The 26049-nt window shown below is 46.9% G+C and overlaps 2 protein-coding genes across 2 annotated transcripts in view; one reads left to right on the forward strand and one right to left on the reverse strand.

Annotated features, from left to right (window-relative positions):
- TMEM273 (transmembrane protein 273) overlaps window positions 1-17114 on the reverse strand; it is a 315916-nt gene extending 298802 nt beyond the window's left edge. Inside the window, exon 1 of the mRNA XM_068255299.1 lies at window positions 17045-17114. Coding sequence (XP_068111400.1) covers window positions 17045-17109 — 65 coding nt within the window. The 5' untranslated portion in view covers window positions 17110-17114. The remainder of the gene's footprint in view (window positions 1-17044) is intronic.
- C10H10orf71 (chromosome 10 C10orf71 homolog) overlaps window positions 1-26049 on the forward strand; it is a 262233-nt gene that overhangs the window by 37910 nt on the left and 198274 nt on the right. The gene's annotated exons all lie outside the window — the stretch shown is intronic.

A 26049-nucleotide genomic window follows, 5' to 3' on the forward strand; every position in this document is an offset into this window, starting at 1 on the left:
TGTGTGGGAATCTGCATGTCTGCTCCCATTGGATGACCTCAGTATAAAGATCTGCTTCCTGCAGGGTTTCCTTGGGTTTTCATAGCTTCAGCTTAAGCCTGTCTTGCTGTCGCTTTAGCCCCCGATCGTGTTTCTTGTTAAAGATACTTTGCTGGTCTTTGCATCATATATTGGTTCATTGCCAATATATATGCATACCAGCACGTTTATTATTTTCCTTGTATTTGTGTTACGTTAATATATCAGTGTTGCTGATATATACGTACACGAACTGTTTATTTCCTGTGTTCAGTTAGTCAGTTTTCCAGCACGTTTTGGTAGTTTGCGCGTACCGTGAACACCCGTGCTGAGCTAGTTATCCTGTTCCTGGTCCTGTTTGTGGATTGCGTTCATCTCTGCGAAGAGATAACGAATCCTTCTGAATCCTGTTCTGTTACTGTTTGTGGATTGCGTTCATCTCTGCGAAGAGATAACGAATCCTTCTGAATCCTGTTCTGTTACTGTTTGTGGATTGCGTTCATCTCTGCGAAGAGATAACGAATCCTTCTGAATCCTGTTCTGTTACCGTTTGTGGATTGCGTTCATCTCTGCGAAGAGATAGCGAATCCTTCTGAGTCCTGTTCCCTGCGTTACTCCATTCCTAGTCAGCGTTCCTGCTTATGTCATATATCGGTTCATTGCCGATATATACATATGTTAGTCAGACCTTACAAATAGTTTCATTGATAGCTGTAATTGTAATACGCTAGGAAAACATACTTATTGTATATTTATCTGTGTTACGTTTATCTATCTTAATCCTGCTATTTTCTGACTATCCTGTCCTGTCTTTGTGAGGCACGCCATCGCCGCATCGCATTGGCTACCTCATTCCAGTCTGTCTGGTTTTGAACGCTTGCTGTCGCTGAGTAGCCGCTAGCTGGCAGGCGTTCATTCTGTCTGCCTGTCCTGATCTCCTCAGTTCTGGTTTATGCGCTCAGCGCTACTTTGCGCTGAGACGTTATAACGAAGGCATTGTTTGTGGCTATCAGATCTGCACCGGCTCTGTGCGCCACAATCTCCTATTGGAGTCAGTCCTCCCCTCCACTATACTAGGGATAGCCTGTTTCCTGGTGCTAGTGTGTGTACCTCCTCCACGCCAGCTCATGCGTTGCATGCTGACTGTGGAGAATACACCACCAAGCCTTACATTATGAAAACCCCATTACCAATCCCCATTGTGGGGGGGATTCCCAGAAAGTATGACACTGTTAATTATGGTTCCTGTTCCTTTAAGAAATTTGAAGAACTTAGCTCTGAAACAGAAAATGAGTTTTTCTCTGAATGTGCCAGGTTCCTGACCAATCCTGATCTCCAAGCGACTCCTGTTTCAACCTGGGCACTCCAACTAAGTTATATTTTGTTTAAAGGGGAATTATTCCAGTGGGCATTTGATGTTCTCAATCATTCCGATTTGAAAGATAGACCGCTGGAATTTCTAGCGTTTGTGATCCATAACTGGTTGCGCATAGATCCATTGCCTTTTCCTCTTAATGAACTCCTGGCAGCAGGCCAATCAGCTGCTCCTTCAATTGCTTGCAAGAATGAGCAGCAAGCAGAAAGTGTTACTGATAATTTTCCTGCAGCTTTGAATAAATCACCAAAAACCGCAAGGTCAAAGGCAAAACGCAAACGTTCTAAGAAACGTGTCCAATCTGCAGAATCGTTATCCTTAGCGACTGAGACCTATAATGAGATTCTGCCATTAAAGAGAACCCGAGGTGGCCTTGTATTACGTAAGTGGGGCACAGAGGCTGGTTGGGCACACTAACACCAGCCTCTGTTGCCCCATCGTGTGTGTCAAAGACCCCCCTGCTCGCCGCTATACCCCCGCAGAGCTGGCGACACGCAGCGTGTCGCCAGCACAATGTTTACTCTAGCGCTGTCTGTCAGCGCCGCTCCGCCGCCTCCTCCGCATCGCCGCTACCCGCCCTCGTCCCTTCCCTCCCGCTGATTGGAGGGAAGGGATGAGGGCGGGTAGCGGCGATGCGGAGGAGGCGTGGGAGCGGCGCTGACAGACAGCGATGGAGTAAACATTGTGCTGGCGACGTGCTGCGTGTCGCCAGCACTGTGGGGAGTTTAGCGGCGAGCAGGGGGGTCTTTGACACACACGATGGGGCAACAGAGGCTGGTGTTAGTGTGCCCAACCAGCCTCTGTGCCCCACTTACGTAATACAAGGCCACCTCGGGTTCTCTTTAACAGATAATGAAATGCAATTGTCTTTCAGGGGAGTTAAATGGACTTATGAAACTACTAATGAACTTTCCTCCCTGGCTAGGGAAAATAAAGATTTTTGTTTAAAAGAATTATCTGAGTATGATTATGATGAGATATTACAGAGTATTGAACAAATCAACTTATTTGTGAACCAAGGGAAGTTTGCATACACTACAGTTCAACACTTGCTACAGGTATTGGAGATTCTTAAGAATAAGGAATCTGCTAATCACCTGCTAATTAACCCTATACATGTGCCTGCCACAATCATATCTGCAAACCATGATCTGCCTGTTAAGTATGCATGGGATCCTCCATTCGAGAGGGGCGAAATGGAAGCCCTGGTCTGTGAATGGAAGAATGATTCAAGTTCATTTTGTCAATTTTACAGTGCAAAAAGTGAAATGGTATTGAACGCATGCATTAAGTCAGCCTATAACCTAATAGAGGCTGGTGTGTGTAGGTATGACTGTGTGGCTCCCTTGATTGATGTGTGGGAACTGATTTTGGATGATTTTTATGTGACTCCGAATTCGCAAATTTGGCGTTCTGACCCGCCTGCTTCAGCACCTTTGGCTGATTCAGCAGGTGATTCGGAGCTCTTTTTGTGTGAAATTGAAGTTCCTGCAATTCCACCCTGTACCATGGATAACTCAGTGTTACTTCCCAGTAAAACAGAAGCCACTGATACATTCTTAACCTTGCCCTGCGCAAATTTCTCAGCAGAGAATCCAGAGGTCCTGCTGACTTCCGAGTCCAGCCTAGCCAGTACTCATGACTCTTTGTTTAGTGAAACAGACACCAGAAAAATCTTGCCTGTCTCTGCAAACACTTCTGCAGAAATTACCTGTGTTAATAAAGTTCAACTCCTGTCTGATCCAGCAGATGCCAATAGATGCACTACATCAGTTTCCGAGTCCCAGCAATCCTGTCTAGTAAACTCAGAACCCCAGCATCTGAATTTTCCAATTTTACAAATGAATGGTGATTCAGATGCGCAAACATTGTGTCTTGATCTTCCTGTTTCTACACCTCGCTCTAGTTTCGTGAATAGCTCAGAGCATCTGCTATGTGAACCTGAAATCGCAGAATTATTACCTTGTTCAGAAAATTTTCCAATAAATTTGCCCTGTACCATGAATTGTGCAGTAGATCTCTCCAATGAAACTCAGGTCACAGAATCATTATGCTGTCCAGCAGGTGCTTCCATGGTTTTGCCCTGCAATATGGACTGTTCAGTGATCCTGTCCAGTAAAGCTGTGGTCGCAGAGTCTTATGCTTCACCCAGTACTTTGGATATTTCAAACCCTCTAGCAGAAGGGTCTGAGGCACTGCTTACCTCAGTTGGTGTTGCAGTAATATTCACTTGTCTAGCAGCTGTTTTGGAATTACAGTCTGCTCTAATAAAACTTGATGAATTTCTGCCCAGCAAAGCAGAAGCCATTGAAATATTGTCCTCGTCAGCAAGTGTGTCAGATACCTTGCCCTGTACACAGTCTGATTTAACCAATGTTGTTGAGTCCCTCTCCAGTGTTGTAACAGCCGAGGAACTCCAGCCCTGTCCTCTGCATGTTTCAGAAGTCTTGCCCTGTAACATGGATAATTCTGATTCTCTGGTCAAAATAACAGAAGTCTCAGAATTTCAGTCTGATTTAGTAAGCATTCCTGAAACCCTGCCTTGTATCCTGAAAGATTCTGGTTCTCTGGCCGCTGTGGCAGAGATTCCAGAGTCCCCTTCCTGTCCAGGGAATTCCTCAGTTTTGCCTAGTCCAGTGGGGGCTGCTGCAATACTGACTTGTTCTGCAGCGCCTCATGAGCTCCAATCCAGTATATTAAATGAGTCTCTGTCCAGTCCAGAGGTAGTTGTGGAGTTCCTATCTGGTTCAGTGCATACATCAGAAGATTTGTCCTGTCTTGTTAGTGCCCCTGAATCTGATTTGTTACTGACTTTGCTGGAATCAGCGACATCTAAGTCTGATCCTGCATTCTCGTGTAAAAATCCAGTAGTTGCGAAGTCTAGTCATGATGATTTTTTTTTGGCCGGTCCTGGTTTTGGTCCCGTCTTGGCTGACCCTGAGGCTCACAGTTCCTTGACGTGCCCAGAGGTTTCTCTTGTGCCAGTGTGCCCAGATGTTCTTGGTGTGCCAGAATGCCCAAGTGTGTCTAAGGTGTTAGCGTGCTCTGATGCTTCCTTAGTGGGAACATGTTCTGATGTTGCCAGTCTGCCTGCATGCCCAGAGATGGTTCTGGTCCCTGAAAGCCCTGATATTGATGTTTGTCCTTGTGGCCCTGACTCGGGAATTGCCCTAGGTTCCATAGGGGTTCTTGATAGTTCTCCATGTGAGCCTAAGGGGCGTTCTGACCTATGGGGATCTCTTTGGAGCTTCAAGGTGTTCTGGGAGGTCTCTGAGAAAACTTGTCCTGGTGCCTTGGACTGGTTCAACAGTGGGTTTTGTGTTGGTAAAGACAGTACCGGTGGGCATTGCAAAGGCTTTGGCGTTTCTGAACGGTTCCTGGAAGGCGGTGGGTATCGCTCAGGGAGTTTCGGAGGGCTTTCTTCTGGAAATCATGGTTCTGATGGGTGTCACACTGGGGCTTGTAGTACTGATGGGCATGGTTCTGTAGGTTCTGGTTCTGATGGGTCCAGTCTTGTGGGGACTGATTCTGGAATTCGGTCTTGCCGGGCTGTCCCGGTCATCATGAATTATCAGTCAGACTGTTTTGTTGGAAATTTCAGTTTTGAAAAGCGTCTGGAATCCACTTTTAAAGGCGGGGGTACTGTAATGATCGCTGCTGCAGCAGCTATTGCTGGAAGTAGTGCTGCAGCTCAGGCAGTTCTGATCTATTTCCATGCAAGCTGTATAGCTTTGTCTGTTTTTCCCTGCTGTCAGCTTGTGACTGATTATCATTCACCTGTGTGGGAATCTGCATGTCTGCTCCCATTGGATGACCTCAGTATAAAGATCTGCTTCCTGCAGGGTTTCCTTGGGTTTTCATAGCTTCAGCTTAAGCCTGTCTTGCTGTCGCTTTAGCCCCCGATCGTGTTTCTTGTTAAAGATACTTTGCTGGTCTTTGCATCATATATTGGTTCATTGCCAATATATATGCATACCAGCACGTTTATTATTTTCCTTGTATTTGTGTTACGTTAATATATCAGTGTTGCTGATATATACGTACACGAACTGTTTATTTCCTGTGTTCAGTTAGTCAGTTTTCCAGCACGTTTTGGTAGTTTGCGCGTACCGTGAACACCCGTGCTGAGCTAGTTATCCTGTTCCTGGTCCTGTTTGTGGATTGCGTTCATCTCTGCGAAGAGATAACGAATCCTTCTGAATCCTGTTCTGTTACTGTTTGTGGATTGCGTTCATCTCTGCGAAGAGATAACGAATCCTTCTGAATCCTGTTCTGTTACTGTTTGTGGATTGCGTTCATCTCTGCGAAGAGATAACGAATCCTTCTGAATCCTGTTCTGTTACCGTTTGTGGATTGCGTTCATCTCTGCGAAGAGATAGCGAATCCTTCTGAGTCCTGTTCCCTGCGTTACTCCATTCCTAGTCAGCGTTCCTGCTTATGTCATATATCGGTTCATTGCCGATATATACATATGTTAGTCAGACCTTACAAATAGTTTCATTGATAGCTGTAATTGTAATACGCTAGGAAAACATACTTATTGTATATTTATCTGTGTTACGTTTATCTATCTTAATCCTGCTATTTTCTGACTATCCTGTCCTGTCTTTGTGAGGCACGCCATCGCCGCATCGCATTGGCTACCTCATTCCAGTCTGTCTGGTTTTGAACGCTTGCTGTCGCTGAGTAGCCGCTAGCTGGCAGGCGTTCATTCTGTCTGCCTGTCCTGATCTCCTCAGTTCTGGTTTATGCGCTCAGCGCTACTTTGCGCTGAGACGTTATAACGAAGGCATTGTTTGTGGCTATCAGATCTGCACCGGCTCTGTGCGCCACAATCTCCTATTGGAGTCAGTCCTCCCCTCCACTATACTAGGGATAGCCTGTTTCCTGGTGCTAGTGTGTGTACCTCCTCCACGCCAGCTCATGCGTTGCATGCTGACTGTGGAGAATACACCACCAAGCCTTACAACGCACAGGCACATTTATCAAAATGAATGCAAGGAAAATTGGAGCAAAACTTATACAAAACAGGTGCAAAAGTGGGGCAGGTATTTTGATAAATCTGCCACACAGTCTCACATTATCTCTCTACTAAAAACAAAACTCTAAACAACCAAAACTTCCAATCCCTCTTTGTGTATTTCTCATCCCAAACATTGTCCTCTTCAGTTCCTTCTCAGGAACCCTGGGGTTGTGAGGCTGTGCAGCATGCAGGTACCAAGGCCAGATGAGGGATAGAATTATGTAGTAGCCTGTCAGCACCTCAGAGCGGTCATTGCAGTCTGATATTCAAGCAGAGCAGTGCAGAAGCTATATTAGGCGCTCTCCCGGTTCCGCTGCAGACTTAATTACCGGCGACACCCAGGCCGAGTGTCGGGGCCGACACTTCCTTAACATTGTGAGATTGAGATTGCAAGTGAGATTGTTGTAGCTGCAAATTTTGAAGGATATAACCGGTATTTGGTGTCATCGTTGTAGCAGCATTTTATGTTAAAGATACATAGATACATCTTGTATTTAGCGTCATTGTTGTAGTCGAATTTTCATGTAAACAATATCCAGTGAGATCGTTGTAGCCATTATTTTAAAAGGATATAACAGATTTTTCAGTGATCCTTGTAGCGGCATTTTATGTGTATATATATATATATATATATATATATATATATATATATATATATATATATATACATATATATATATATATTATATATGGAAAAAGAAGGGAAAAGAAAGCCCATAACAACAGCACCACTCAAAGATAAGCAAAATTTATTGATACATAATTGTAATGTAATAGGACATTTATTGAATATTCAATTGAATAAAAACACTAAAAACAGACCACATGTTCCCATTCTTAACAGCTGCAAACAATCCTGCCAAATAAATAAATAAATGACCTAGACAATAGGGTGACAGGTCCTCTCCTCCTTCCAAAGCGGGGTGACGCCCGCGGAGCTGCTGGGAATGTTCTGAGGGGACCCTTCTCCCACCTTCAGCCGCACTGCCTGGTCTTTCCTTCATCGATCCCTGGGCTAAGTATCTTCCTTGCGCACATTCCTCTCATGCACTTTAGATATAGGCTGCTCCGATAGATATATATATATATATATATATATATATGTGGTGTTGTTTTGCAGCCATTTTTTCATATTGTCCCTTGTGGTTTGTATTTCACTATGTGGCACATGTAGTTCATGTTATTAATTCTTGTGTATATGTTTTTCACCATTGCACTTTACTGAACCCGGGTTCAACCATTGATGGGCTCTCATTGATGCCCACAAAGGTACCGTATTTTTCGGAATATAAGACGCACTTTTTCTTCCCCAAAACTAGGGAGGAAAAGTGGGTGCGTCTTATATTCAAAAGGTACGGTTTTGGGTCCCAGAATATACTCACCTGATCCTGCCGCCGCGCTCCTCTTCTCCATCTGCGGTAATCCGAGGCTGCCCGATCATCCAGATTCATGTCTTCTGTATCATGAGGCTTCCCATTCCATAAGGATGCAGCTCTTTGGCGTCCCATCCGCCGCGTTCCTCATCGCTGCAGTCTCGGTATACAGACTGCAGCCTTCCGGTGTACGCATTCCTCTGCCCGATACTCTTCCTAGTTACCGCGTCATAGGCACTTCCTGGTTACAGTGCCTCTTCTGTGTGACCCGCAGCGCACGTGCGCCTGACGTCACGTGCGCTGTAACCAGGAAGTGCCTATGACGCTTTAACTAGGAAGAGTATCGGCAGAGGAACGAGTACACCGGAAGGCTGCAGTCTATATACCGAGACTGCAGCGATGAGGAACGCGGCGGATGGGACGCCAAAGAGCTGCATCCTTAATGAGTGGGAAGCCTCATGATACAGAAGACATGAATCTGGATGATCGGGCAGCCTCGGATTACCGCTGATGGAGGACAGGAGCGCGGCGGCAGGATCAGGTGAGACACAGCAGAGGTTAGTTAGCGAAGTGTAGCATAGTGTAGTGTCGTTGGTGGGGGGGGACAGAAGGGGTTAGTTAGTGAAGTGTAGTGTAGTTGGTGGGGGCAGCATAGGTTAGTGAAGTGTAGTGTAGTTGGTGGGGACAGCAGAAGTTAGTTAGTGAAGTGTAGTGAGGTGTAGTTGGTGGGGGGCAGAAGGGGTTAGTTAGTGAAGTGTAGTTGGTGGGGGACAGAAGGGGTTAGTTAGTGAAGTGTAGTGTAGTTGGTGGGGACAGCAGAGGTTAGTTAGTGAAGTGTAGTGAGGTGTAGTGTAGTTGGTGGGGGGCAGAAGGGGTTAGTTAGTGAAGTGTAGTGAGGTGTAGTGTAGTTGGTGGGGGGCAAAAGGGGTTAGTTAGTGAAGTGTAGTGTAGCTGGCCAGTGTAGCCTAGATGGAGACATTTTAGAGGGGAGTAGGTTGGTAAGACGCCCCTGCACCAAAGACGCATCTAGGTTTAGTTAATTTTTTTTTCCTGATTTTTGCCATCTAAAACTAGGTGCGTCTTATATGTCGGAGCGTCTTATATTCCGAAAAATACGGTATATTTATTTAGCAATAAATTATTTAGACCTGACCTACACATATATGTGATCTAGTGGTTCAATACATGTATGCACCCTATTGTCTAGGTCATTTATTTATTTATTTGGCAGGATTGTTTGCAGCTGTTAAGAATGGGAACATGTGGTCTGTTTTTAGTGTTTTTATTCAATTGAATATTCAATAAATGTCCTATTACATTACAATTATGTATCAATAAATTTTGCTTATCTTTGAGTGGTGCTGTTGTTATGGGCTTTCTTTTCCCTTCTTTTTCCATATTATTTTCTGGGCCCCAGCACGCTCACTATCATCATATTGCCTAGTGTGGCGGACATTATCTTTCTTATATATATTATATATATATATATATATATATATATATATATAGATGAGCAGCACAAATCGAATTATATGCAATACTATGTAAAGCATGCACGCAGCACTGGAGATCCCCTCTCTCTCTCTCTCTCTCTCTCTCTCTCTCTCTCTCTCTCTCTCTCTCTCTCTCTCTCTCTCTCTCTCTCTCTCTCTCTCTCTCTCTCTCTCTCTCTCTCTCTCTCTCTCTCTCTCTCTCTCTCTCTCTCTCTCTCTCTCTCTCTCTCTCTGATATATATATATATATATATATATATATATATATATATATATATATATATATATATATATATATATATATATATATATATATATATATATATGCAGCTCAAACCCTTGAGTCTGCCAGGAGAAAAATGCAATATAAATGTTATTTGTCTTGTTTGTTATTCATCTACTGTAAGAATGGCAGCCTTCTAAATTTCCCGGTGACACGTCAATGGGTGAAATCTAATTGGCTGTTTGTGGTTCTGTCCAGGTGTGCAGGATTGTCTCTTTGTGGTTCTGCACAGGTAGTAAGGGATAGTGTAACGTTTGGTGGTGTATCCTCCACGGTCCGCGTACAATGCACACCCTGACGTGAAGGAGACACACACGCAAAACGCAAGCAAGGCATAAAACTATGAAATCTCAGGGTATAGTGCGGATGCACTGGAGGTGGAGACAGAGTGACCCCAGCAGGAGATGTGGCGTGCAGTGCGAGCGCAGCTCCGAGCAACCACAAATGATACTTAACAATAATTTGCTCAACGCGACAACAGCGCTGAGCGTCTATTGTCCAAAACACTGAGAAATAAGGACAGAGACTGACAGAATGAACGCTTGCTAATCTAGTCATTGCCTCAGTGACAGCAAGCATTCACAAATGAGACAAGACAGACTGGAGTGAGGTAGCCAATAGCAACCACAGCTATGGCTACCTCACAAGGACAGGACTAGGAGGACAGAGGCTGACAGAATGAAGGCTTGCTAATCTAGTCACTGCCTCAGTGACAGCAAGCATTCACAAATGAGACAAGACAGACTGGAGTGAGGTAGCCAATAGCAACCACAGCAATGGCTACCTCGCAAGGACAGGACTATGCTAGCTAAGCACGGGTGATCACGATAAGCGCAACCTACCGAAACATGCTAAAACTGACTAGCTAAACACAGGATATCAACAGTTCGAGTACGTATATATTAGCGGCACTGATATATCACCGTAGCACGAATACAAGGAAAATAACGAACGCTGACTAGAATATGTATATATTGGCGATGAACCAATATATAACATATGTAAGGGATACTAGCTAGATCTGGTGCAATACAGTAAACTAAGCTAGGCAATACAAACAATACAAAATCTCTGCACTAGAAAGGAGTATGCATATATGTCCCCGTAGGAAAATATATAACCGTAGCTCCACAAGATAACTGCTCTAGAAAGTAATAAGACAAGGAAATATTTATCACAGTATCAAAGGACCCAGTAACAGCTTAGACAGAGCTGAAACTATGACAGGCGGGGCATGCTCGCAGGAAGCAACCCTTTATACTGAGGTCATTCAATGAGGGTAGACATGCAAATTTCCACACAGGTAAATGGTAATCAGTCACAAGCTGACAGCCGGAAAAGGCAGACAAAACTATGCAACCTGCATGAAAGTAACTGCAACTCAGCAGCAACAGACAATGGGCTCTATTCATAATCACACATGCGGTAAGAGATTTTTTACCGCTATATTACGCCAGTGATAATTTCCACATTTTTTCCACATTGTTTCCTGCATGCGGGAACAATGCGCAAACAAATTTGGGAAACATGCGTAATTACATAGTAAACATGCGGAAACCATGCGGAAAAGAAGTGACATAAAAAAACTTGTCCAAAAAAAAAAAAAATTCAAGTCCAGCAAACACAGCACTCAAGGCTCCAGACTCCATTTAAGTCAATGGGAAGCAAAATATATCACCAAGTACTAGTAGGTGATAAAAAAAATCGGTAGTTAAGTCAGAAATAAGGCGACGCTTTTTTTTGTGAATTTAGATTTTTTTGCGGGAATTACCGTCTTTTGTGGACTTTTACCGCATTTTTTACGCATGTGGGTAATTAGTGCATAAAATTGTACGCATGCAGTAAATGTTCATGCGTGCAATTTTGTGAATGTCAAGATGGTCTCATTTCAGTCGGGAATTTACCGCAAGTGCATTTCCGCATGCGGAAAATGATTGTGAATAGAGCCCAATGTTTGGATTCATAACAGCATCCCAAGCTGCCATGAACTGCAGAGCGTTTGCAAATGGAATCAACACTCAGTGTGAGTGCAACCCCTATGCAAGCGAATGCATAAAAAGCAATCAGAATTGCTTGGCTGCAGTACAACTGCATCCCGCAGTAGACGCTACAGAAGAGATCATGACAGATAGTAATATCCTATATAATAAAACCCCTGTGTCCGTGTGCTGTCCCTGTGTAGCGTTGTCCGTGCTGAACCGTTGTGCGCATGTGCGCACTGCACAGCACGGACAACGCTACACAGGGAGCAGGTGTGCGCGCGGCGGGTACGCGCATGTGCGGTGACACTGCGGCGGAGAGTGGGAGGGGAGTAGAGGAGAGGGGAGGTGAGAGGGGAGGGGAGGAGAGGAGAGGGGAAGTGGGAGGGGAAGTGGGAGGGGAGGGGAGGTGGGAGGGAGGAGAGGGGAGGTGGGAGGGGAGGAGAGGGGAGGTGGGAGGGGAGGAGAGGGGAGTTGGGAGGGGAGTGGAGGAGAGGGGATGGGATGGGGATTCGACACAGACCTAGAGCCGATTTTTAAACAGGCTTAGGTCACCTAGTATATATATATTCTTTGTGCTCCATAAATTCGGTAGCAGGAAAAAAGGGCACAGGATGAGGGTGGAAGAAAAGGGTGCAGCCATAGACTTTAATGCAGTTTTAAAAGTTTTTGAAATAGTTATCGTTTTAGAAGCTTGCAACGTTATAGTTTTTGTCATATTATTTTGTTTATATGTACAGATTTTACGTTATCAAAGATATTATCATTTCTATGTGTAAAAGAGTGTTTCTGCAGAGGGAGTGTTAGGGTTAGGCAACACCAGGGGGAGTGGTTAGTTTTAGGCAACATTGGGGGGGGGGGGGGTTAATGTTAGGTGCCACCAGGGGAGTCGTTAGTTTTAGGCACCACCAGAAGAGGGTTCTGTGTGAGAGTAGAGTTGGGTTAAGCTGTATTGTTGAATTAAGTGACGATTTTTAACGTTAATATCTTTTCGTTATTATTTCCCGTCTGTTTTAACAACAATATTTATTGTTAACAAAGTTTGACAGTTTGACATGCTTATCGTTATCAGATTTCATTATACACCCGCGCCATTTCGTTATCAAGCCATGTTATTATCACATGCTAATCATGTGACGCTTGGTTTAGTGGAGCGCAGACGCAGCACAGAGGGGTCAGCATGCTTCTGAGCCTCGCACTATGCGCCGGCCAGAAGTGAAGAGGGAAGGACACCGGGATGTATACACTGAGAACGGCGGCAGACGGAGGGGGCAGGAGGAGCGGCTGGCATGTGCTATTTGTTCCCTACACAGGGCAGCTATCATTGTTACCAGAACCGTTCGGTTCTGGTATCCTTTAAATACCAGAATCACCAAATGTGCAGGTTATGTTAAGAAGAAAATTGGGAGCAAGGAGAAAATTTTTCTTTCAAAAAGACCTTATACTTTTTGAGAAAATCGATTTTAAAATTCAAAGGAAAAAAGTATACATTTAAATCCGGTAAAGTTAAACTTTAGCAGTTAATAGCAAAGGCCTCTTGTAATAAAGTATTTTATTAATCTTAATCAACCAGAAATACTTACCTGTACTTTAAAAAAAATATCCTCGGAAAAGGTCCCACGCCAATATCCTCTAATCTTGCGATCTTCTTAACGCACCAGTCCTGAGTTCCTACAATGCCAGAAAATTTGTGAATGCTGAGCCATCGTCCTTTGAAAAAAATGTTAGATTTTGACAGTGAAATAGGAAGCTCAATGAAAGTCAATGGTAAAATTCTGCATCTTTAAGAAGGGGACCCCCAGATGTCCACCCCCCTCCCAGGAGAAATGAGTTAGGGGTACAAAGTACCCCTCACCATTTCTGCAAAGGGTTAAATGAAATAAAAACACAACCACCAAACGAGTATTTTATTATTCTAAATTAACCAGAAATACTTACCTGTACCTTTAAAAAAAGTTCCCACGCCAATATCCTCGGAACAGGTTCCTCGCCAATATCCTCTAATCTTGTGATCTTCATTAACTTTATTGAAGATCTCCGCCTCACGCCCCCCCCCCCCCCCCCCACGCAGCTATAATAATTAGTATAGCTTAGAATGCGTCCTTTAGGTCGCATAGCCGCTGCCTCCCGCTGTTCTCCCCTGTCACCCTCACCTAGCCTGGCACCTGGCACACATGGGTGCACCAGGTGCCAGGCTAGGTGAGGGAAACAGGTGAAGTCAGGTGGGGAGGACAGGGGGAGGCAGTGGCTATACGTCCTCATAGGACGCATTCTCAGCTATACTAAAGTGTATAGCTGAGAAAACCATCTTTAAATTTTGGCTCCAAGGCTCCCCATCGGTTCTTTAACAGACCAATGGGGATCCTCCTGATCCCCATTGGTCTGTTAAGGAACCAATGGGGAACCTTGGAGCCAAAATGTAAAGATGCTTTTCTCAGCTATACTCAGTATAGCTGAGAGAGTGTTCTATGCGGACGGAATTGCTGCCGGCTCCCGCTGCCCTACCTGCCTCACACTTGCTGTCACCCTCACCCCTGCTGGCACCCTGTGCACCGATAGGTGCACTGGGTGCCAGCATGGGTGAGGGTGACAGGTGGGGGTCAGGGAGGACAGCGGGAGCCGGCGGCAATGCATCCGCATAGGCGGATGTGCTCTCAACTATACTTAGTAAAGCTGAGAGCAGCGGCGGGGAGCGAGATGTGAGGCGGCGCTGGCGGAGATCTTCAAACAAGTTGTTTAGAAGATCGCAAGATTAGAGAATATTGGCGTGGGACCATTTCCGAGGATATTGGCGTGGGAACTTTTTTTAAAAGGTACAGTTAAGTATTTCTAGTTAATTAAGATTACTAAAATACTTTTCTCGTGATTGTGTTTTTATTTCACTTAACCCTTTGTGGAAATGGGTAAGGGGTACTTTGTACCCCTATACTCATTTCTTCTGGGAGGGGGGTGGACATCTGGTGTCCCCTTCTTAAAAGGGACTCCCAGATGCCACCCTGAACCCCCCCCCAGGGAGTTGTTGCTCCCACCTCCTCCTGGGGCACCAGAGGTGGGAAAGAGCCCCTTGTCCATGGATTGGACAAGGGCTCTAGGGGAGAGGGGAAGGCTTGGCTGCCCCACTCCCCCAGGGCCCTCCCATACCATGGACCATGCAGGCTGGTATAGCTCAGGGTGCGAAGCCCCAGTCAGCCGGGGCTCCACATTCTGGCTATCCCCGCCTGCATGGGAGACAAGGGGTTACAGAGGCTTGGGAGGGGGCACTCCACGCCATTTTTTTTTATTTCCCACACTCTGAACATTAAAAAAAATTATAATAAAAAAAAAAAAATATATATATATATATATATTTAATTATTGTTTCCCACTATCTTTTTAACATATCCTGCAAATTTGGTGTTGCTAGGATTTAAAGTGCCTTTGCTATTAACTGCTAAAATCAGCGAGTGAAATAACTGTTAATAACGGCCGTGATCATGGTGATCACGGCCGGATTTGGACCACGATCACGAGTGCATTCGGATCTGAATTGCAATCACGAATTCCGATCACGATGTCGGATAGTGAAAAAATGCTTGTGAATCATGGGTATGCCATGATCATGAGGTCGTCAACACTGCAACACTGCATACAGCTACCAAGGCCAGATAAGGGATAGAATTATGTAGTAGCCTGTCAGCACATCAGAGCGGTCATTGCAAAGCCTGATATTCAAGCAGAGCAGTGCAGAAGCTATATTAGATGCTCCTAGCAATATCTTTACTATGCTACATCATATAACAGAGAAAGGGGAGAAGTTTCCATTCCACATAGCCAAATAGCTTGCTTTGAATCTGCCAGCCTGGCCACAAATAATTTTTTGTTCAAGTTAAATTTAAGTAGTTAAGGTATCCTAAATGCTTATAATTTTTACTGAAACTAACATTTTTAAAAGACATTACAATTATGAACAGTGCAAAATCTGTACAATGCCCTACCCTCATGTTCTGCAAGCGTAGGCATTAATCATGTAATCAGCACTGGAATTACAAGGACTCAAAGGGTGGTCAGGAGTGTTTTGGATGTCTCTATTACATCATTAATATTTACTCCAAGGTTGTTTTGTTTACTATTGTGTTACTATATGTGGATGGGTATAGCTGGCTATAGCAGCTTTATACTGTATTAACCATTTACAAAATGATTTGCACATCTGTGCTCTGTCCCTCCAGACTCTCCCATTTTCTAATTGCTTAGGGATAATACTTCATTTGTCTCTTTCATTTAAACCACAGATCAACATCCTGACTACTACCTGATTTTTGTAACTAAAAAAAATCTCATATAGGAAGGAATTTTGGTGAGAACATATATACTTTTTTTTTACTTTTTATTTAGTATAGTGTTTTTATTGTTGTTTTGCCTTTTTCTCCTCTTGTTGAATTTAATCCATCCAATCAAATCTTGGCCATGAGTTTTTAAAGGCTTCCTTTTCCGGGGGCATATTATGTCGGCGCCGCTCACTTCGGTGTGGGGAGAGACAAATGATGGCTTTCCCCACTGCCGCTAAACTCCAAGGCGGCTTAAATACTATTCCCTCTATGAGTTGTCGCAACTCGGAGGGAGATGTAATTCGGGATCTGGCAGCTAACAGAGCCCTGAATTACCACTCGGTTCTCAGAGCCGCACGTCGAAATGAACTGATCCACTCCTTTTCCTTCCTATGCCTTTGCTGTTTATTAGTGGGAGCGGTTTGCTGGCATGGGAAACATATTCAGGTATATTGTAGGGAGTCTGGTCTGACTTTTGGAATTTTGGTACATATATACTTATTTTTTCTTTTCTTTTAATATAATGTTTTGTTTTTTTGCCATTGTTGTTTTGACTGCCCTTATTTATATGTGTATTTCCTTTTATTTATATGTGTATTTATATTTGTTGCCCTTCAGGGCCAGCGCTCCCATAGAGGCAAAGGGGGCAATTGTCTCAGGGCCCCAGAGCCTGTAGGGGCCCCCAAAGGTGGTCCCCCCTCCCTTCCAGCTATGGTGACCCCATACATGTCTGCAGGGAATGATGAAGAGAGGCACCGTGGGGAGAAGTCAGGAGGATAGAGCATGGTGCTGCCTTCTGTGTCCTGCCTGGATTAGGTATGACACTGCTGTGTGTACACTCCGAATATATAAGGGGAAGGAGGAGGGGAATAATGAGGTTCCCAACAATGCTTTTGGGGATATATGATGGACACCTAATGCTTTTGTGTAGCTGGGAGTGTGGTGGGATGGGTCATGGGAGTGCATGGGAGAGGGATGAACGGGTATTGCTGGGGGGTAAGCAAAGATGTGAAATCTTGCGCTACTGCAGGGAAATGGTCAATGTGGACCAAGAAGTGATCACACTGTGCCAGCTCCATAAACGCTAAGCTGTGAGCGGACTACTAAGAGAAAAAGCAACAAAACAGGAGGAGCGCTCCGTAGTGTGATACCTTTTAATTAAAATGAAAATTGTGCAATAAAAATGCACTTACTGGATACATATAATCAGCAGGCATTTTGGTTTGGCATATAGCCCAGAAGAATAGCGTCCCCTCATGGAAGCAGAACCTGGGGCTGCAGTGGCCAGCGGCAGGGGCGGGGTTGAGCACACATAAACATAGAGCCATATATTTGACACATATCGAATGCACCAGAGCATAAAAAACCCTGGTTTGGGCTACCTGGTTGTATCTGGTTTAAAAAACTTGTAAAGAAAAGAACAATATAGCACATAAAACAGCACAGGAGTGCCTAAATACATCAGGAGAGACACGCAGACAGCGTGTCTGTATAATGGAGCTCAGTGTTACTATGGTAACCAGCCTCCAATAGAGAAAATAGAGGAAGTGACCTGCCTCCACAAGGAAAAGGACAGAAGGGGAAAAAAATCTCGCAAAAGGGCCGCAATTTGTAACTGCATATAACAGTAGAGCTAGTAGCATCAACCATATCATCTGCATGAATTGGCCCCTCCTCTTACGTGATCCTGTTCTCAGACGCCATTTACCTATGAGACCCAGCACCATCTTCCGGAGGGCGAAATCCCTCAAAAACAAGATTGCAAAGCGTAACATTGGCTCAAAAACTAAAACCTCCTGTCCAAATGCCTTTGGCCTAACCGGAAACTTCCGGTGTGGGAAAACTAGGTGCAAATGCTGCCCTTTCATACGACATCGCCAAAAGCACGTACATATTGAACAGCACACTATCCAGGTGAAGCAGTTCATAAACTGTGGCACTCTCTATGTAGTTTATCTATTATCCTGTGATTGCCCAAAATATTACATCGGTCGCACCACACGCCCGTTACGGGAACACTTTGGAGAGCATAGACGAGGGATTGAGGACGGAATACAGAACCATAGCGTCCCCAGCCACTTCCTTGAAAACCATGACCAGTCTACTGAACACCTGACAGTCATGGGTCTGGAGACCATAACAACAGATTTACCCATGAACCTGAGATATAGGAAATTGTGCCCAGTCGGGTTAAAAGAGGAGGTCGAGACAGCCAACTTTATATGACCATCCCAGAGCTTCCCATGAAGCTTTTTATGACATTGCATGAACTTTTCCTTGAACTTTTCTTACAGTCGGTTCAATCACATATGCCTTGGTTTTATATTCCACATTCTATATTCATGTCCCCTTCCCCCCTCCCCCCCCCCCTTCCCCCACTGTCCCAGTTCACCCAACTTTGCAGCAGGGATCCATCTCCCCTGGGTACTGCCTTTCCCTTCGAATTACCCCAGGCAGTTCCACTTCACTATACCCTCCCCCTGCCGTGGATTGCGCACGGTGGGGGGCCCTCGTTCCACCTCCATAAGTATGTATACTAATGGATCTGTTTTGAGTACCACATGCCAATATATCTTTCCAGACCCCCCACATTTTCTTTGTGGGAGGATCCTACCCTCCCCATTCACACTTGGTCTATTTTATATATGCACCAGTTCATGGCACACACTATACAACTGGTGGTTTATTCGTGGTTTTTCTATATACGGTGTTTTTATATATGATATATTTTTATATATTTTTTATATATGATACGTGCTATATATGTTGTGGTTTTATATATGTGTATTGTGATCAGCCGATGTATTTACATTGCAGCTGGAAAATCTGCATTTATTTAATTGTGTTACTTTTTGCTTTTTCTTTTAATTCATACTTCCTAATTGCGCTCATTTTCATTTGTGCCCATTTATAAATGTGCCCTCATTGTGTGGCACAGATTGCAGTGGCCAGCGCTCTCCTTTGGCTGCACATCTCAGCCACTCCACACAGCGCACATCTACAGCACTGCTAGAAGCGTCTCCTAGGAGACCAAATACTATAAGGCTCTTCTAGCCCGGCCCCGGCTCTGCCCCTTCCCCTCCGAGCTCAAACGGAGGTGTACCATGACAACAGGCAAGCCGAGGTCTCTGCTTCCAAACACGAGCATCGCAGGCCATCCTCCCCCCCCCCCCCCGCCGTCCCGGCAGGTCACTTCCTCTATTTTCTCTATTGGAGGCTGGTTACCATAGTAACACTCAGCTACATTATACAGACACGCTGTCTGCGTGTCTCTCCTGATGTAATTAGGCACTCCTGTGCTGTTTTATGTGCTATATTGTTCTTTTCTTTACACATTTTTTAAACCAAATACAACCAGGTAGCCCACACCAGGGTTTTTTATGGCCTGGTGCATTTGATATGTGTCAAATATATGGCTTTATGTTTATGTGGGCTCAACCCCGCCCCGGCCCTTACCCCTTTACCCTCGTTAACCCCAATTTACCTTGGCATTTATTCCCTTTACTCCTGCTATATATAGGAGTCCAGTGTGCATGCAGGTACGTTAACTGACGAAGGCGTGGATATGCCGAAACGCGTCTTGACGTTACCTGCACACAGTCACCTCAAAGAGATACCTGATGTCCACCTACCATCTGGACCTTTGCTGCCGCTGGCCACTGCAGCCCCAGGTTCTGCTTCCATGAGGGGACGCTTTTTTTCTGGGTTATATACAATATACAATACAATACAATAAAATTTCTATAGCGCTTTTCTCCCATAGGACTCAAAGTGCTTAGGCTCTCTCAGATTCAGTAATTGCCAAACCAAAACGCCTGCTGATTATATGTATCTAGTAAGTGCATTTTTATTGCGCAATTTTCATTTTAATTAAAAGGTATCACATTACACAGCGCTCCTCCTGTTTTGTTGCCATTGCTGGGGTGTCCCAAGTTACTTTTGCCCCATTGTAGTTATAACCAGTCCTGCTGCCCTTTTATCCAAAGTGTCAGGTGCTCTACTTTTTTAATCAAGTTGACTTCTTTAATTCATTATTGGGCTGAAGGTGCAGACCAAAATTTCCAGTGTTTAGATATTAACAATTCGGCTGCATTCAACCTCCCTGGCGTTCAGTTTCCCCAGGTTTTGTGTGCAAAAAGTGATACAATTAATTTGTATAACTTTTTTTTCCTGTAACTTGCCAAAATGTGTCAAGCAAGGGTCTATTATACAGTGCAGGAGAGTATTGATGTGTATGCACGTTATACTGTTCACAGCATGTTTTGTTTGGACGTATATATCTGTTTATACCAAGATGCTTGATAACTATGTTTTTATACTTCATCATTGGCCAGCAGTGGTGCTCACCGCCAGGTCGTGATCACGCTTACGCGTGGATTCACGACCATTTTGACGCATTCCGCCTCGGACACGAAAATCCGTGAATAGATTTTCAACCACGAAAATCTACTTCGGCTTCGCGTGAATGCGAACAGAAATCCGCATTCACGCTCGTGAAACCCGGCGCTGAAGTCGTGGTTTGCGGAAATGCGTCAAACTATGCGGAAGTGACACATTGCAGGCCAATCAGAGTGCCCCAGCCAGGCCCTAGCAACCAATCACAGGAGGGGAGCTATGCCCTCCCCTCCTGAATATAAAGCGGCCGCCATGATGGAAAAGCTCTGTCCTTGCTAGACTGTGGTGCTGAGAGGATTATCTCCAGGCCATTGTTGTTTGAGCAAGTGCATTTATTGTGTTAAAAACAAAGCGTTTTTTTTTTGCTAACACTGCTCTTATACTGTACACAGTTAGCTAGTCAGTGAGTGATTGCTGTAGTTAGTTGTAGTCAGTGTAGTGTAGTGGGAGTGTGGGAGTCTAGTGATTATTTAACTGTGTGTAGTGCAGGCAGGTTCAGTGCTGCAGTGTAGTCAGTGTAGTGGGAGTGGGGATTATCTGTGTGTAGTGCAGGCAGGCAGGTTAGTGCAACTGCAGTGTTCACTTGTATATTCCAGTGACAGTTATACACTTGTACTATTTGCAGGCAGCCAGTCACACCACCGGCGCCGCCACTCTCTGCCAGCGCTGTTCATTCATTCTGTCAGTGACCTTGTGCCGTGCCCAGTGCCCACTGCTCGCTCGCTGGCATATGAGCATCTCATTACACAGTGTGACATCCTTGTGTGCCCACTGCATCCTTCAGTGACCTAGTTGTATATCCAGTGCCCACTGCTGTGCCCACTGCATCCTTCAGTGACCTTGTACTGTGCCCACTGCATCCTTCAGTGACCTAGTTGTATATCCAGTGCCCACTGCTGTGCCCACTGCATCCTTCAGTGACCTTGTACTGTGCCCACTGCATCCTTCAGTGACCTTGTACTGTGCCCACTGCATCCTTCAGTGACCTAGTTGTATATCCAGTGCCCACTGCTGTGCCCACTGCATCCTTCAGTGACCTTGTACTGTGCCCACTGCATCCTTCAGTGACCTAGGTGTATATCCAGTGCCCACTGCTGTGCCCACTGCATCCTTCAGTGACCTTGTACTGTGCCCACTGCATCCTTCAGTGACCTTGTACTGTGCCCACTGCATCCTTCAGTGACCTAGTTGTATATCCAGTGCCCACTGCTGTGCCCACTGCATCCTTCAGTGACCTTGTGCTGTGCCCACTGCATCCTTCAGTGACCTTGTACTGTGCCCACTGCATCCTTCAGTGACCTAGTTGTATATCCAGTGCCACCTCTGTGCCCACTGCATCCTTCAGTGACCTTGTACTGTGCCCACTGCATCCTTCAGTGACCTAGGTGTATATCCAGTGCCCACTGCTGTGCCCACTGCATCCTTCAGTGACCTTGTACTGTGCCCACTGCATCCTTCAGTGACCTTGTACTGTGTCCACTGCATCCTTCAGTGACCTAGTTGTATATCCAGTGCCCACTGCTGTGCCCACTGCATCCTTCAGTGACCTTGTGCTGTGCCCACTGCATCCTTCAGTGACCTTGTACTGTGCCCACTGCATCCTTCAGTGATCTTGTACTGTGCCCACTGCATCCTTCAGTGACCTAGTTGTATATCCAGTGCCCACTGCTGTGCCCACTGCATCCTTCAGTGACCTTGTACTGTGCCCACTGCATCCTTCAGTGACCTAGTTGTATATCCAGTGCCCACTGCTGTGCCCACTGCATCCTTCAGTGACCTTGTACTGTGCCCACTGCATCCTTCAGTGACCTAGTTGTATATCCAGTGCCCACTGCTGTGCCCACTGCATCCTTCAGTGACCTTGTACTGTGCCCACTGCATCCTTCAGTGCCGTTGTACTGTGCCTGGTGCATCCTTCAGTGACCTTGTACTGTGCCCACTGCATCCAGTGATTCATTACTAGCAACATGTCTGGCAAGGTTTCGCGGGGTGAGAGGAAAGGGAGTTCAATTGCCTCAGCCACTTCTGGGACTGCTCCACGTCCAGGGAGAGGACGCCCAGCTGTACGTGGTCGTGATGCAGCAGAAAGGGGGGCAGCAAAGCCTGGGCCGAGTCAGCGGACGCCATTGTCCAAATATTTTAAAGTTTCTGGTCCCTGTGTGGTGGTTGAGCAAATGGAACCTGACGTACTCATGGACATCATGACTTCCTCCCAGACCTCTACTGTGAGCACCACTCCAAGCAGCAGCAGCAGCCAACGTCCCACGCTTGTTGTGACATCCACCCCAGCACCCACTGGTCAGCAGCCCTCCCAGGATGACAGCGTTCTGTCCCTCAGTCCGGCTTCTGGGAACCTGCTGATGCAAGAAGCTCAGGACTTACTGGGGACTGATGTGGCAGAGATTGAGATCGGGCCACAATCACAAGCGTTGTTGAGTTCTGGTGATGAAGAAGAGGGGTCTGTGTCTGGGGATGTAGGGACAGAAGAGGAGGCGGGGGAGTCAGAGGAAGAGCTGGATTATGAAGATGCTGCTGATGATGACGACGTTGTGGACCCTAACTATGTGCAGCCTGCTGAGTCCGTGGAAGAATGGTCAGAGGCAGAGCAGGATGACGAGTCACCTCGGCCTAGGCAAGGATATCGCCATATGTCAGGCAGGGGCAGGGGCATCGGCAGCAGTGGGCATGGAGGAAGTAGACAGGACACTGCTTCAGCCGGCACCACCACCATGCAACCCCCGGCAACTACTACCACACATTGTTCCGCTGCACCCTCTGCTAGTGGGGGCCGCAGTAAATTAAAGTCACCAGTGTGGGATTGCTTTGAGGAATGTACTGATGACAAAAGATATGCGGTGTGCAGGTTATGCAGCAAAAGATTGAGCCGTGGGAAAAGTCTGAGCAAGATGGGTACCTCATCCCTCCAGGGCCACCTGAGAAGCCGCCACTGCCGCGAGTATGCGGAGTTTAAGAGGAAGCAGGCACTGCTGGCAGGGGTTCCTGAGAGCAGAAGGCCCACCAGCGCAGCAGCATCATCCCTCCCTCAGGGTCGTGATTCCCCCACAGCAGCAGCAGTAGTAGCACGCAAGCGCTCTTCCACCTCGGCTACTCAGGACACAGACATTGAGACTGGCAGCCAGTGTTCGTCTCTCTCCTCTGTCTCCCCTGCATCCCAGCGTCGTCAGACCCTGCTGAGTGACACCTTTCAGGGTCTGACCAAGCCTCTGTCTCCAAGCCACAGGCGGATCCGCAAACTAAATGGCTTGCTGGCCCGGGCCATGGCATCACAGCTGCTTCCCTACTCCCTGGTGCAGGAGGGGAGCGCCATGCGGACGCTGCTCCAATTTGGCATCCCCGAGTGGCAAGTCCCCAGTCGCCACTATTTCAGCAGGAGCGCGATCCCAGCACTCCACAAGTTTGCGGTGGAAAACGTGGCCCGTTCCCTGGACTACTCTGTGGGCAAGCGGGTCCATGTGACCATGGACTCGTGGAGTAGCAGATTTGGGACAGGTCGCTACCTGTCCTTTACGGCCCACTGGGTGACACTGATGGAAGGGAGGGAGGACAAGAGCGCATCAGCCCAGCTAGTGGTGCCACCACGCGGGATCAGGGGGGATGCAGAAGGGTCCTGTCACGAAACTCCCTCTGCACCCAGGAAAGCAAGCCTGCCTCGGCAGCAGCAGCGCCAAGCCTCGGCACTGCCAAGCCCTTTTAAAATTGGTGACCCTGGGGAAGGAGAGTCTTACGGCCACCAACGTCCTGGCCGCCCTCAGGAAGCAGGAGCGGAGGTGGCTGACCCCCAGAGGCCTGGAAGTGGGGTATGTGGCAGCCGATAACGGGGCCAACCTGGTGGCAGCAGTGCAGCAGGGAAACCTCCAGCACATCCCCTGCTTGGCCCACGTGCTCAATCTTGTGGTGCAGCGCTTCTTGCACACCTACCAGGGGATGAGCGAGCTGCTGCAGGATGCCCGGGCGGTGGTACGCTTTTTCCGCCTGTCAGCCACTGCCTCTGCACTCTTGTCCACCTTACAGCAGCAGTATGGAAGGCCACAACACCGGATGATCATCGACATGCCAGTTCGCTGGAATTCGACTCTGGCCATGTTGAAGCGGCTGTGTCAGCACAGGCTGGCTCTTAGGGCCTACATGCTAGACCCAAGTGTCCCCAGCAGCCAGCAAGTCCCCATGATTACTGCCACTCAGTGGACACTGATGCAGCAAGTATGCCTGGTGCTGAGTCCCTTCCTGGAGGCAACCAAGATGGTCAGTGAGGAGCGGGCCTCTGTGTGCCAGTGGGTGCCCTTGGTTTGTCTACTGGAGCAGGCAATGGACAATTTAATTGAGCGTGGGGATGAAGCCCTGAGGCAGTTGGAAGAACAGGAGCAGATGGCAGCACAGTCCAGCTCAGAGGAGGGCTCACAGCAGGTAGTGGAAGAGTTGGAGGTCCCTGACCTGAATGAGGAGGAGGAGCAGAGTGCAGCAGGCATTGTACGTGGATGGCGGTTTGAGGAGGACAACGACATGGCACAGGAAGAGGACAGGCATGCGTTATGGGACAATGGCGAGGACGAGGAAAATCTTGCTGGCAGGGCCCACTTGTTTCCCATGGCTGTGCACATGTTGCGCTGCCTTCGCAGGGACCCCCGGGTGATCCAGATGCGTTCAAGGGAGGACATCTGGATTACCTTGATGCTTGATCCCCGTCTGAAAGGGAAGCTGGGAGACTTAATGACGCCATCCACCACCGAGCAACGCACAAGGGAGTTGAAGGAGGCCCTTGTGCGCAGACTACTGGAAGCATTCCCCCAGCCTTCCACCCCCACTGTAACTGCTCTCCCAAGCCAGCAAGAGGTGCCTGCCATTGCCACTAGCAGCACAACAACAACCACCAGCAGCAGCAGCAGCAGCAACTGGCGCCCCGGAGACCTGAAGAGCCTAAGCAAGAGCCTGTATGCAGTGCAGCAGCCCAGAACAGAGGTGCCCGCCACAGCATCCACCACCAACCAGCACAAGCAACGACTGACCACCATGGTGTCTGACTATATGGGGTCATCCAGCGGGCTCAATGACACCGACAGTCCCGTGGACCCCTTGGAGTACTGGGTCAAGAGACTGGACATCTGGAGCGAGCTTTCCCAGTACGCCCTGGAACTCCTATCCTGCCCTCCTTCCAGTGTCCTCTCAGAGAGATGCTTTAGTGCGGCCGGTGGCGTGGTCACAGAGAAGCGCTCTCGGCTCTCCCACGCCTCTGTGGACAAACTCACCTTCCTGAAAATCAACCAGGCTTGGGTGGAAGGTGAGTTCCTGGCCCCTATTGTCGGACACAGGGGGACATGAAGTGGCTGCTGCATGTGCTGTTGTTAACTATGCCTGCCTTTATAAAGACAGTTACTACCTGCCTAGTGCCTACCTTGGTTAATTTTTTGGTGTTATGGTACTACTACCAGTAAGTTGCCATGGTCCTCCTTCTGAGCTGCTGAACTGACCGCCCGCTTTGTCCTCCTGACTCAGTCGCTACTACACTCTGCGTTCACACTGCTCGGGTCACTGGGTGCATTTAATTTTTTGGCCAGCACTATGACGCTGTGCTGCTACTGCTACTACTACCACCAGTATGTTGCCATGGTCCTTCTGTGCTGCTGCTGCTGCTGCTGAACTGAACGCCCGCTTTGTCCTCCTCCTCCTCCTGACTCAGTCGCTACCACGGTACCACCAATGCACTCTGTCTGCGTTATCACTGCCCGGGTCACCGGGTGCATTTAATTTTTTGGCCAGCACTATGACGCTGTGCTGCTACTACTAG

This window comes from Hyperolius riggenbachi, chromosome 10 (genome assembly GCF_040937935.1).
Source record: "Hyperolius riggenbachi isolate aHypRig1 chromosome 10, aHypRig1.pri, whole genome shotgun sequence".
In the NCBI taxonomy this organism is placed as follows: Eukaryota; Metazoa; Chordata; class Amphibia; order Anura; family Hyperoliidae; genus Hyperolius; species Hyperolius riggenbachi.